This window comes from Mirounga angustirostris, unplaced genomic scaffold (assembly GCF_029215605.1).
Source record: "Mirounga angustirostris isolate CCGP_5_RB_7025 unplaced genomic scaffold, mMirAng1.0.hap1 SCAF_6, whole genome shotgun sequence".
Classification (NCBI taxonomy): domain Eukaryota; kingdom Metazoa; phylum Chordata; class Mammalia; order Carnivora; family Phocidae; genus Mirounga; species Mirounga angustirostris.
Genome location: NW_026991714.1, coordinates 12300451 through 12314270, shown reverse-complemented (window position 1 = coordinate 12314270; position 13820 = coordinate 12300451). Strand labels below are relative to the sequence as shown.

General features: G+C 39.4%; 1 protein-coding gene across 1 annotated transcript in view; it reads right to left on the bottom strand.

Annotated features, from left to right (window-relative positions):
• Window positions 1-4672: 4672 nt before the first annotated feature.
• The window catches only part of EPRS1 (glutamyl-prolyl-tRNA synthetase 1), a 67286-nt gene continuing 58138 nt past the window's right edge, over window positions 4673-13820 (bottom strand). The window contains exons 29-32 of the mRNA XM_045876874.3: window positions 11968-12128; window positions 9646-9724; window positions 5126-5190; window positions 4673-5036 (exon numbers count right to left, since the gene is read on the bottom strand). Coding sequence (XP_045732830.1) covers window positions 4886-5036; window positions 5126-5190; window positions 9646-9724; window positions 11968-12128 — 456 coding nt within the window. The 3' untranslated portion in view covers window positions 4673-4885. The remainder of the gene's footprint in view (window positions 5037-5125; window positions 5191-9645; window positions 9725-11967; window positions 12129-13820) is intronic.

The following is a 13820-nucleotide window of genomic DNA, read 5'->3' as shown; positions in this document are numbered from 1 at the left end:
CATGTTTCAAAGAGGAGGGGGAATCAGCCAGGCAAATGCCGAGAGCAAGCAAAAGGAGGAGTGCAAACGATGGCTCAGTTTACCGCTGTGGAGGCCCCTGGTGACCTTAGCAAGAGGGCAAATGACATGGGTTCAAGAGAACGGACAAGACAAATCAGAGCTGGCAAGTAGACAAAAGCTTTACTTTAAGGCTAAAGGGAGTGCTCGCTTCAGCAGCACATATACTAAGGCTAAAGGGATATGGAATCAAGAAAGGGTTATTTTTTAAAATATTTTATTTATTTGAGAGTGAGCACGAGGTGGGGCAGAGGGGTAGGGAGAAAGAATCTGAAACAGACTCCGCACTGGGCACGGGGCCCGATGTGGGGCTTGATCATGACCTGTGCCAAAACCGAGAGTCAACACTTAACCAACTGAGCCGCCCAGTGAGTGCCAAAATTTGGTTTTGGTAACATACCTAAAATATATTTTGAAATATCCCTATTACACGAGACTTAATTAATAAAACATTTTTGTTGCTATTTTTTAACATTTTTATATCATTTCAGTACTACTGACGTTCCAAGCTCTTAAATCCTCCAGTAAAGTTGAACAAAGACACTGAGTCATGGAAATGTGTTTGTATCTGTAATTTTAAGCCTGGCGGTGTGGCAGAATGGGGTTGATTTAGTTTTCCAGCTATTATGATCGCGAGCACAGGATAGCTGTCAGCATGCTGCTGTTGGCAGGGATCACCTCACCGAGGCTACGCCTCCTCCTAACAATGCTCAGCCCGGGTCATTGCTCCACCACCCTGTCCACTCGACTGCTTGATTTTGCAGCTAAAATAGACAACATCAAGGAGATAAAGCCAAGAGGAGGAAAAATCATGTTTAGTCACTACCAAATGCTCTGGCACTTTGCACAGAGCAGGCACTCTGATTTATTAAATAAATGGCTAGCATTTTCTAGACACAGTGAAAGTGACAAGCAAAGGGCCAGAGATAGGTTTGAAAAGAACAGGGTAGTGGCAACTGTCTCCCCAGACTTCAGACGCTGACAACCCCTAAAACCCGGAGTTTTGTGACAGGTGACTTAGTATTTATAGCCACAATCAGGCATAAAGTCGGGTGCTATGTGCAGACTCTCTAGCCAAGATGCCTTCTCTGCTCGCTCTGTGGAGTGGTCTGTGCTGAGCTCAAGCCTCACAGCCTCTGCAGCAGCAGGCCGGACGAGGTGCTGTTACTGATTCTAATAAAGGCTTCCTATGATTTACTTGCATAATTAAGAACTATTTTAAACAGTCACGGATGAACCTAGAAATGGCTAACAGGTAATACACACTAGTAGTCCCAGTGAGCAGAGCCGGCAGTAAATATCCCTTGACCTGTGTGTTTTCTTTTTGCAGCAACAAACACGAGGCTCACGATCACTTCCGTGACCGTCGGTCATATATCTAGTTAATGCCCGTCATCTGCATGTAAAATACTGATCATTTCTTAAAGGGTATCTTTTGGATTCTTTTGGATGCAGGTTTATGCACCCTCTTGAAAAGCAGCACCACTCTTAAGATGTTTGAAAAAGTTTTGGTATTTTAGCTGAACCTCAATTTAAGAAAGAAAGCAATTTTTCACGAGCAGATTTGGGGTGAAGGATTCCTTCCTTAACATAATTACTTACTGGAGAGTTCCTTTAAGTAGTGAATATCTTTAAAAATTAACAAGTCAGGAAACGACAGATGTTGGCGAGGATGCGGAGAAAGGGGAACCCTCCTACACTGTTGGTGGGAATGCAAGCTGGTGCAGCCACTATGGAAAACAGTATGGAGGTTCCTCAAGACGTTAAAAATAGAGCTACCCTACGACCCAGCAATTGCACTACTGGGTATTTACCCCAAAGATACAGATGTAGTGAAAAGAAGGGGCACATGCACCCCAATGTTCATAGCAGCAATGTCCACAATAGCCAAACTGTGGAAGGAGCCGAGATGCCCTGCAACAGACAAATGGATAAAGAAGATGTGGAGCATACATACAACGGAATATTACTCAGCTATCAGAAAGGATGAATACCCACTATTTGCATCAATATGGATGGAACTGCAGGGGATTATGCCAAGTGAAATAAGTCAAGCAGAGAAAGACAATTACACGGTTTCACTCATATGTGGAACATAAGGAATAGCACAGAGGACATTAGGGGAAGGGAGGGAAAACTGAAGGGGGAGAAATCAGAAAGGGAGACAAACCATGAGAGACTATGGCCTCGGGGAAACAAACTGAGGGTTTCAGAGGGGAGAGGGGTGGGGGGATGGGGTAGCCAGGTGACGGGTATTAAGGAGGACACGTGTTGTAATGAGCACTGGGTGTTACACGCAACTAATGAATCACTGAACACTATATCGAAAACTAATGATGTACTGTATGGTGGCTAACAACATAATAAAAATAAAAATTAAAAAAAAAAGGAATTACATAACCTTAAAAAAAATAATGAATACCTTGAAAGCGGCAAACTTCAAGCTTTTCTGTAATTAGTTCTACTCATCTGAAACTTCGAAAAATAGCCCGGGGATTTGTCTTTGCACCAATGATTGCCACCTCCTCCAAAATGGCCAGGGGCTATGGGACAAAATGTGGTTATTAGTCTCTGATCTACTTTTCAACCTTTTGTCATGGACCCACTAAAAAAACCTTGTCCTTTAGAGCATTTATGCTTGCAGAAAAAAAAAAAAAAAATAGAAGCCAAAGTAAGTATTGTTAATTAAAGCTACAAATTAGGAGCAACTTACAGTTGACTCTGCCTGGTCATAACATTAGGTATTATTTATTTAGTATGTGTCAGGCATTGTTCTAAGTACTTTATAAGGGAGAGTAACTACAATATAGGTATTAGACTTCTTTCCATTTTACAACTGAATAGGCACTTTACACAGCTACTAAGGGTAGAAAGACAAGATAAAGCATTCTGAACTGCCACCGTTCAATAAGAAATTGGGTACAGAAATGTGGCTCATGTATTTATCTCTTTAAATTAGGTTTATGAATATATATACTCAAAACGTCAGTCTTGATGGCATGTTGTATTTAATCTGCTTTGACAATTTCCTACCAATTTAACAGTTTTGCTGTGTTCTCACACACAGCATATACTTTCATGGTTTTGCATATGCTGTTCCCTCTGCCTGGAATGTCCTTCCTTTTCTATTTATTAAAATTCCACTTATCCTGCAAAGCATGACTCAAAATTCAAGTCCTTTTTGAAGCTTTGTCCCTTACTGGTATGTATTTATCACTACCAAGTGGAAAAGCATGTTAGGACACAGCCCCAAATAAAGAGATTTAGCCAGTAGACTAGATATGAGTAAAGGGCATTCCAGGCAAAGGGACAGAGAGATGGGAAATGGCTCATGGGAAATTTCGTAAGAAACCCCAAATGGTTAGGGTGCAAAGGACTTTGCTGGATTGGTTGAAGAGGAGACTGGACAGGTAGGCTGAGCCAGACTAGGCTAAAGTGTTCACATTTTCCCCTGCTAGCGATGGTGAGCCATGAAAAGATTTTATGGGGAAGATGAATATCTTAACACATTGTACATTAAGGAAAAAACCTCTATGGAAATGTGGGGACTGCCTGAGGTGAAACTCTGGAGGCCATGACAGTCAGAGGCAGTCAAAGCATCTGTGAAAGGGAAACCCGGGACACGTCAGCATAAGGGCGGGATGTCGGGATGTCGTGCTGGGAAATGAAGACAGCAGACCGTGCGCTGGAGGGCTGACTAGCATGGCTCTCGGGTTCTGGTTTACGTTACTGGTGGATTTAGCTCATGCTAATCCTTCAGGCAGGAAATACTGTAGGAAGAACATGTCTGGGAGTGGGCAGTGCAGTGGGGGCTTGGGGAGAGAGGACCTGAAACTCTGACGGAAAGCTCGAGAGACCCGAGTATGCAGCTGGAATGGAGGTCTAGAGGTGAAAATGTTCGTGTTCTCTGAAACCAGGGGATCAGACAAGGAGAGCACCAAGTACGGAAGGAAGCGTGGCCTAGGGATGTTTAGGGAGCAGGCTGAGGAAGAACACCGGTGAAAGACCTGTTACTAAGAGAAAGAACCAGAGAGTGGGAGGGCAAGTCATAGGAGTAATTTTAGTGAAGAGAGAAATACTCTACAGCAGCAGAAATGAGCAGAGTGGTACGGTAAGACAAGACACTGAGAAGTTAGCTTTGGTCAGAAGGCAGGAGTATCTGAGGGAAATGGCGGTAGTGCGGGAACACAGGTGGGACGGGGGCAGAAAAATGCAAAAAAGAAAAGAAGTGGAAGTGAGGGGTGGTTGCTCGCTCCTTCAGAAATCATGACTTTTTTTTTTTTGAAGACCCCACAGTAACTAGTAGTAATGAGAGGGAGAGAGAAGCTCAAGGGAAAGTTGGGCTTGTTTTGTTTTTTTTGTCTATTTGTGGCTTTGTTTTGTTTTTTTAAACAGAAAGATTTAGGACAATTTTAGATTTGGCAGAGGCAGTTAAGGAAGGGAAGTACCTCAACATACAGGAAACGGGATAATTGCTCATTCGCGGTCTGAACTGTGAGGGACGCTCAGACCCAGAGCAGTTACCTAAGGGTCCAGTTCTCTCCAGCTCTCTGTAAGAATGGCCCGTAGCACATGCTTCAGGTATCTCAGAAACAAATGAATACATAAGACAGTATCAGTTCATGGTGTTTATTACTGGGGTTGTTTACAGAAAAGTCTTCTTACCCACTGTTAATTTAGACATAAGAATAAGGTGTTTGTGCCTCATGTAACCTCCTATTAGAACTTTTATTTTAAAAAATCATAAAACTGTCTATATCTGGGAAGATATTAATATCAATTTTTTAAAAAGTGAGGAGGATTGGAGATAGCAGTTTTGTTTTATCCCTTAGTAACTGCGGCCAAACAAGGTATAGTACTTGGCGGCGTTCCTGCCACAGACGCATCTGGCTCCGGGCTGCAGCTCACAGAGGGGTTTGAAGGGGACGCAAAGGCTTTTAGCTCCCATGGATGGAGCTCCAGGCTCAAGATCTTGATCCCTGCAGTTAAAAACAAGTAAGAATTCCATTTACTTATGCTGTATATTCCCATTCTTTGTTACTGTCACAGTTCTGTTAACCGTATTTACCTAGCAGTGGTCTTTTTGATCCAGTCTTCGCAGTCAATTTCCCCACAGAATGGAATCTGAGCAATCTAACAGAAAAGGAAAAACAGTATTTATAACTCCTGTTCTGTCAAAGGAACACCTGAATGGCCTATTAAACTGACAAGCAAAAAGGACAGGTCTCCCAGCCTTTTTCAGGCCCTGGTACCTTTGCAAATCTGCAAGGAACACTGTTCAGAAGTGCAAGAGATGAGAAAATGTTTTCCCCTTCGATCCGAAACCCACATACATAAAACATCTTTGTAGTACACGTCAATGTCCAAATAAACTAGGTACGCCACAGTGCCGGTAGAGAAAGGAAGGATGAGTAGCCCTGAGTCCAGACTCCGGCTGTACCTCCCTCATTTCAGATCCGACTACCACCTGCTCTGCCTAGGTAAACGGTTATGAGAAGGACAGAGAGGAGATGACAAATAGTAAGCTGATTTTTACGCTGTTGTCAACAATAACCATTAACAATCAGGTCAACCTCACTTTATGCCACACTGTTATAGATAAGTGAATCATTTTAAAGTCCACAAGGTATTTGAAAGTAAAAAATCATTTTGTATTAGAAAAAACAACTTCTCAAATTTTCTTTCATAGACCATATACAATAATGGGCAAAATCAAGATAGTTGGGATTTTACCCTAATTTTGAAATTCACTGCCTGTTTTGAAAATCCCTAGCTCTGAGTTTTCTTTTGTAAAATGTGTGTTGGACTAGACAAGAATTAAGATTTCTTTCAGTTGTAAATCCTAAACTTTCATATCATGTCTACTTCAAAATGAGGTTTCTATGCAATAACAATTATGTAACATTCCTACCGAAAATTCCTGGAGATCAAGGTTAGCAATGGGGAGATCAAAGGTGTGGACAATCCCCCCCACACATTAGAAATGCTAGTTTAAGAACAGCTAAGAAGCTATCCAGCTTCCTCATCAATTTCTGATCAACCACTTCCAGCCACACATTCCATACTCCAACTGAGAGCCTCCTGCAAACCCTAAGGCACTCAGAATTTGGTTAAATATACTTCAAAAGGCTTCTTTAAGAAGTAAAGTACAAGTACTTTGACATCAGGAAATTACAAAAACAACAAGTAATTGATCAGGTGAACATTCTTCTAAGGTGAGGAAGTGTTAGTTATCTGTCTCTTACGTTCATTCAGTAAAATGTGTTAGCCAAATTCCCAACACTGATCAATTGTTATTTTGATAATCTGCCTTAAAACCATAAAGAAGTGATAAACTACTAGGAAAATCCTGGAGGGTAGGAGTGAGTGGATGAGAGAAGGTGGAAGGGATGGTAGTAATAAGTATCTTGAAAAATTTTAATAGAAATGTGCAAGAAAACTGAAGCAAAAATAAACGTAAAGATACAAGAGCCAAAATAACCCAAAGTTACCCCTCTGTATTGAAACTTGGTAAATCATTAGCCTTTGTACAAACAGAAAGCATGGAAAGAATGTACATTCATAAAAGTATTATTTAAAATTCATTATAAAAGACAGAATGGGAGGAAAACTTTAACCACGGTCACTGTGAAATGATAAAAATATTAAGACTTAATTACAAAGAATGTCTTCGGGTAACAGATTTAAATTTGGTTTCTTAGAAATTTTTACTTTTATTTTTAACCCACACACAGCTATATTTTTGTAACTTTAACAAATTTTACAGTAAATGGCCTTATTTTCTTTTTCCCTAAGAAAAAAATTACTGAGCCTTGAGAAAGTATTTCTAAAACAATAATTTTTTTTTTTTTAATTTTTAAAGATTTTTATTTGAGAGAGACAGAGCACGAGCAGGGGCAGGGGCAGAGGGACAAGCAGATTGCCCGCTGAGCAGGGAGCCCGATGTGGGGCTCGATCCCAGGATCCTGAGATCATGACCTGAGCCAAAGGCAGATAGATGCTTAACTGATTGAGCCACCCAGGCGTCCCTAAAATAATAAATTTTTGAAACTTAAAATAATGATATAGCATGAAAAAATTCAACTGAAGTTATTTAGATTCATAAATGACAATTTTGTAAAAACCCATGTTTTAATTCTTTGTAGCTTCAAAGTAAAGTGTAGGTGATAAGATCTGGAATTCCTATTTATGCATGTAATTCATTAATATGAAAGGATAACACACAGTTTTAGGCTGTTTATTCAACCACAGAAAGATCTTTAACTTTTATTTTTTATTATCTCTATATCTATGCTACAAAAAGATACAATTTTTTGCAATGTATAGTATCTTGAAATCTGTAGCAGAAAATGTTAATGATGAGAAATATCAATACTCAATCATAGTGTCAACAGGTTAGTAATATATGTCAATGGTAAAAAAAAATTATATATAAATAACATTTATTTTTCATTTAATTAAGATCATCCCCTTGGAAAAATTTACTCAAGTTTTATGAATCAGATAGGTTTTTTTTTTTCATTTTACCAACAAAGAAGAGTAGAAAATCAAACTTTCACCTACATTAAAGTTCCAAAGATCCCTTTCTCCTTCTCCCCACCTAGTAAATACTGTTTTATTTACAACAGCCTCAAAGGTTGCTTGATGCTCAGTCAACTCATCGAAGCTGCACAACATGGGGTGAGATGGGGGTGGAACTGACTCCCGAATACAAAAAACAAAGTCTCCTCTAATCTCCCATGTGCTCCTTGGACATACAGCTAATATACTACTTGGTGCTTTAGAATAGATGTTGAAATCTCTGATCTAATATCAGAATAAAAGATATGACTCTAAGACCTGCTGAGATTCATTTCTTTGAAAACAACGGATTAACTGATACTCTATTGATTTATTAACTCTTATGTAAATATCTTTACCAGACTGTACTGCAACAGTGACTACTATAATACTTCTATAATAAATGAAATTTTAAAATTCAGTAATAGAACAAAAATAAAATAATCCTAGATAAATTACAGTGAAAGAAAAAAAACCACTGCATCGGATAGATGGCTATCCATTTCATTAGACTTCTATTGGAAGTACGTAGTCTGAGTCAAGTGACAAATTATGGAAACCAGTAAGATGGAAGATCACAAAGGTAATAAACCAAGAATAAAAAGCTAAATACTGAAGAATTATGGATCTGAAGGGGATTTTAAGATTATCTACCTTATACTCCCATTTTACAGATTAGTAAACTGAGAGCCAAAGAGATTAACACTGTTCCAGCTCATGCAATAAGAGACATATTGAGAGGTTATGACCCTAACCAATTAAAATTTTGCCTTATACTCTCAGCATGAATTAAAAACAAACAGGGGTGCCTGTAGGCTCAGTCAGTGGAGCATGCAACTCTTGATCTTGGGGCTGAGTTTGAGCCCCATGCTGGGTGTAGAGGTTACTTAAAAATAAAAAAATTAAAACAAGCAAACAAAAAGATACAGAGGAAAGTGCATTAAAATGAGTCAGGAGAGAGATCTAAATTCTAGGACCAAGTTTGCCTCTGTAGAGGTCAGGGTAATTCATTTAGACTCTAGCCCATGGTTTCCTCGTTTATAACCTGAGAACACAGGACTGGTTGTATAATCAAGCAGGAATACTAGAATACTAAAGTTCGTAAGTGATTCATTCCAGTAATTAGTAATTTTGCAAATCAGGACCTCTTCACTATGAAAATTGAAAGTTTCAGCTAGGAACATCTGCATACTCAGAACACATAAAACTGATAAAAATCTTAAAGAACCACCAAAGTACCTAATTAGAAAGACCTGGGTCTTTTATTTATTTATTAAGATTTTTATTTATTTATTTGACAGAGAGAGACAGCAAGAGAGGGAACACAAGCAGGGGGATTGGGAGAGGGAGAAGCAGGCTTCCTGCTGAGCCGGGAGCCAGATATGGGGCTCAATGCGGGGCTCGATCCCAGGACCCTGGGATCATGACCTGAGCCGAAGGCAGACGCTTAACGACTGAGCCACCCAGGCGCCCATACCTGGGTCTTTTAAAGGAGCCTGAAGTACCCACTCATTCTAAAAAACAGGCTTAAACATGAGCAGTACTTTCCCCCTTATTATTCAGAAAAGTTCAATCAATTAAGATCAGGGAAAAACACACACAAACACACACACACACGGTCAGAGAACTGAAATTTCTGAAATGGACCTTTTAACCTTATTTTAGGAATATGCACATTACATTACAACAATGCTTACTTCAAGAACCTAATTAAAGCTGAACAACAAAATGAAAAATTTCAGTAATTAAAACATTAGGGGTCGTAAAGAATGAATGTTGTTTAGCCAGCATTTCAAGCATGAGAAAAAGCTTTTACATAATCAGTTCACAGTGTTATCCAAAAATGATATAATGCCGTAATGCTTTAGGAAAGCCAAAGGAAAAGAGAGGACAGAATGTGGAGTAATATATAACCCTGGCGTGTGACTGGCCCTGAAAAAGGGATTAATATCATGCATAAATTCAGTGAGTCTTAAAATACCATAGCTGAAATATTTTTATATTCAAAACTTTTCAGAAGTCTCTTACCTTCCCAGAATCTAGCATCTTCTGAAAGTCTTCCATTGTATTAGCCACAACCATATGAGTCTTAAGGTCTTCAGAAGCCCTACCAAAATATAATTGCAAAAGGATACATATTTTTTCTTACCAATACAACCAAGTTTTTTTTTAAAAAAATAAGCATAATTTAACAAAAGAGGAATAACCTGAAGTGAGAACATCTCAATTTGAATCTCAACTTTGTTGCTAGCAGTAAATCTCAGTTAACTCATCACTGCATTACTATTAACACTAGATGAAAGGAGAATTTGCCAAGCACACAACAGGCAATAATTACTTTTGTTATTGCCATTAAATCTCTCCTGACCAACATTCTATCCCTGGCTATACCACTTACCATCTATGAGAATCTGCGTTATTTTTAAAACCTCTTTGGTCTTAGTTTTCCTTTCTACAAAATTGGAAAAAAACTCAAGTAAGTCTAACTATTGTATGGGATTGTGAGAATCAAACACAAAGGCATGAAAATGTTTTAAAAAAGGAAAAACCATAAATACACATTATTCAAGCTATTTTCATATACTATATAATTATTTTGTAAGAACTTCAGGTTTTAGAAATGGAAATAAGTATTATTCTCTTTTACATTCAGTCAAACATTACATGAGGATGATTCATGGGTGGTGACCAAGAAAGAGAAGGCATATTTTTATTTTCTGAATCTCAGGACTAAGACCATGTGAATTCTACGCCAGTAACTGCTAGCTCTCCACCAAATCCCCTCCTTCTGACTTTTTTTTTTAAGATTTTATTTATTTATTTGACAGAGACCGAGACAACGAGAGAGAGGGAACACAAGCAGGGGGAGTGGAAGAGGGAGAAGCAGGCTTCCCACGGAGCAGGGAGCCCGATGAGGGGCTTGATCCCAGGATCCCAGGATCATGACCTGAGCTGAAGGCAGACGCTTAACGACTGAGGCACCCAGGTGCCCCCTTCTGACTTTTCCATAGTAGGACAGACCCATTTGAATAAGTTATAGCCAATGAGATCCAGAAAAAATATATAAGGCTTAAGCCGTAGGGTGGGGCAAAAATGCACCTTTATGAAACCTACATTAACAAATTTGCTGAATAAAAATGTCAAAGATAAAACTGCTTTTTAGCCATGAAAGCAGTGGCTTTCCAATCAGGAGTATGCATCTGAATCACACACAGAACATTTTTATGCTACAGATAACCAGAACCGATCTTAAAACCAATGATCAGAAAATCCAGGTGTGAGGCTCAGGTATGTTTCTGTTCCCAAACCTCCCAGGTGACTCTGAAGAGAAACCCCTAGAAAAGAACCAGTGTACTAAAAGCACTAAATGGAAGCAGTAAGGACAGGCAGCTTTCTCATCTTTTACCTCTTGACAATATGACCTGTTCTCAGTTCAGATGGACTTCAAATGCACTATTCATTATTAGGCTAAGTAAATCCTTGAAGTCAAGTGACTCATTATCATTCTCATTTTAGGGCAAGCAAGCCAAAAGAAGTGAAATCACTTGCCCAAAAACACGTAAGCACCAATGCCAAGGCTAAAATTAGTTCATTCCTTAAATGCATGATTTGAGGCCTAATATGAGTTAGGCACAAAGTATTAGAAGACATATGAATAAATAAGATGCAGGCACTACCTTCCCCCAAACTAAGCCCCTATCCCAAGTGGCAGTGGGCCTTCCTCTTTGTCTCAGGTGGGTAGGAAAGAAAATAAAGTGCCACATATATGCACCGATCTTCTAGTGCCTCTGCTCTGAGACCTCTGATTCTAGAAGAACCCTCTCCACAGGCCAGTGTAGCCCTGAAGCTTCCTTTCACCCCAGATCTCCAATCCCAGTCAAAAGGTTCTTTGCCTTGGCTACACGTCATAATCACATGGGGAGCTTTTAATACTACAGCTGCCACATTCACTCTAGACCAGCTAAATTAACATCTCTGCGGAGGGGGTCTAGGCACTGCTATTTTTTTTAAAGCTTCCTAGGTGCTACTAACGTGTATCCAGCAGGTGAGAATCAATGCCTTAATCCCTCAAATTTACATGTTATAAAAGCCTGGATTTAAAGTCAAACTGAATTAGTCCATGGGACAGACAGGCCAGCACGGCAAACCTAGTAGGAGGCAGAAAAACCCTTGGAAAAATCATCATGATACAGGGCAAAAACACAAAAAGAGAGAGACAAATTAAGAACTATGGGAGCGCAGAGGGAAAGATGATTTTCAGCTGGGGTACTCAAAAAATTCCTCAGTACAGCTCTCAAAAGCTGAATAGGGTTTCAAGATCAGAGGCAAAAGCAATCCTAAGGAACTAACCTTGTAAAAAGGTTCACATGGATGTCTTCCAAAAGAGCATGAAGTTTAGTCTCAGCCTCATTATCAGCAACTGTCAGCTTTTCTCCAGTATCTCGTCTGACAGCTACAAACTGGCAGCTCTTCATATCACGTGGCCCAACTTCAAGTCTGATGGGAACTCCCTAGAAAACAAAGAAGGCAGTTAAAATGATGCATGCCTGTCTCCACTTCATGGCTTTATCCACTACAAATCATAAAAACCCAAAAAATCAAAGGCATAAGCAAACAATAAAAACAGCAGGCAATATTCCTGAGATACTACAGAAATCTATTCCAATAAGAACGTATAAACCTAAGAAAAAAATGTACTGCCCAAGTAGTTTTGAGCTAAGAGTTGTGTTTAATGGAGAAACATGAAGGCAGTGCTATCTAGATCAATATTCCTACCTCTCCTCCCATAAGACACGCACAGAAAGTTGCATTTGTAGGGGCACACATGGTGGTAAACAGAGAGGTCTTCTTGAAATTAAGGCCGCCCCAAGTCACTCATCAGTACCCCTGGCACATCTGTGACTCATTCTCGGCACAACAGTGTGGTTAAGTCTTAGCTCTGGATACTCTAGTGTGCAGAGTGAAGGGCTTGTTAAAGCACAGATTGTTGGGCTCTACCCCCTGAATCTCTTATTACAGTAAGTCCAGGAATGGGGCCTAAAGATTCATATTTCTAACAAGTTCTCAAGTGATGCTGGGACTGCACTCTGGGGAACCACTCCCCTATTCTGTTTGGATTTTACAAAGGAGCTTAAGGACTATATCCAAATTTAAGCCTGTGAATGTTCAACCCTTATGGATGCTCCAGGAGGGGAATTAAGGCCCAGAGAGACCTTATTTTTAGGATCTAGAACCTTACCTAACAAACAGTAGATTTTTTTAAACTGTTGTTTTTTTGAGCAAATGATCCTCTAAAACTAATTTGGGGTTTTCAAATTTAAGTTAGGAGCCTCTACAATATACAGTTTAGCTGATGGCAGGCCCCCAAATAAAAATCAAAGGAAAATTTTTAACTGTTATTCTAAAAAAAGATTTATCTTTAGAGAAGACTTATCTTCTAAAATAATGAATACCAGAGAAAAAATTACTGTACACTAAATATTACATCATTATTTTCTTTTCCTTTATTCACCTAATGTATGCATGTGTAACAGTGTTAATGCAATGAGATTTACAAAAGGACTAAGAAGAAACAGATCCTGTCCTCAAGGAGCTTCACGTTTTGCCAGGTAAATACAAATAATCAGTACAGAAAATCAGAAGTGGGAGACTATCCTCACAGCTGGAAGAGAGAGAAGGAAAGTTACTAGAGAAGGCAAAAATTAATGAGTAATTTCATCAAAACTGAAGAACATTCTATAAAATAACTGACCTATACCTACAAAAATGCCCGTGTCATGAACAACAAAGAAAGGCTAAGGAACTACTCCTGAGTAAAGGAAAACCAAAATGACATGACAACTAACAGCAACAGGACTGGGTCCTGTACTGGGCAAGGAGAGCTATGGCAGCTCAGAGCAGGGCATCAAAGCCCGAGTCGGGCGAGAGGGCATCTTGGTGTGAGAATAACCTGGCACAGAGTGACAGAGCCCATGTGGGATAAGGAGGACACTCACACAGGGGCGTGGGTGGCAATGGCCGGAAAGATCATCTGAGGCCAGATCACAGAGGGGGCATATATTCTGTTGCTCATTTTTTTCTAAGTAAAAAGTTATGAATTTACTCAAAGGATTTTTTGTTTGCTCGTTTTTCTTTTCAATAGCAATTCTCTTCAGTCATCCAACACAGTAAAAAGAAAAGTAGTTAATTCACTCATATTATTT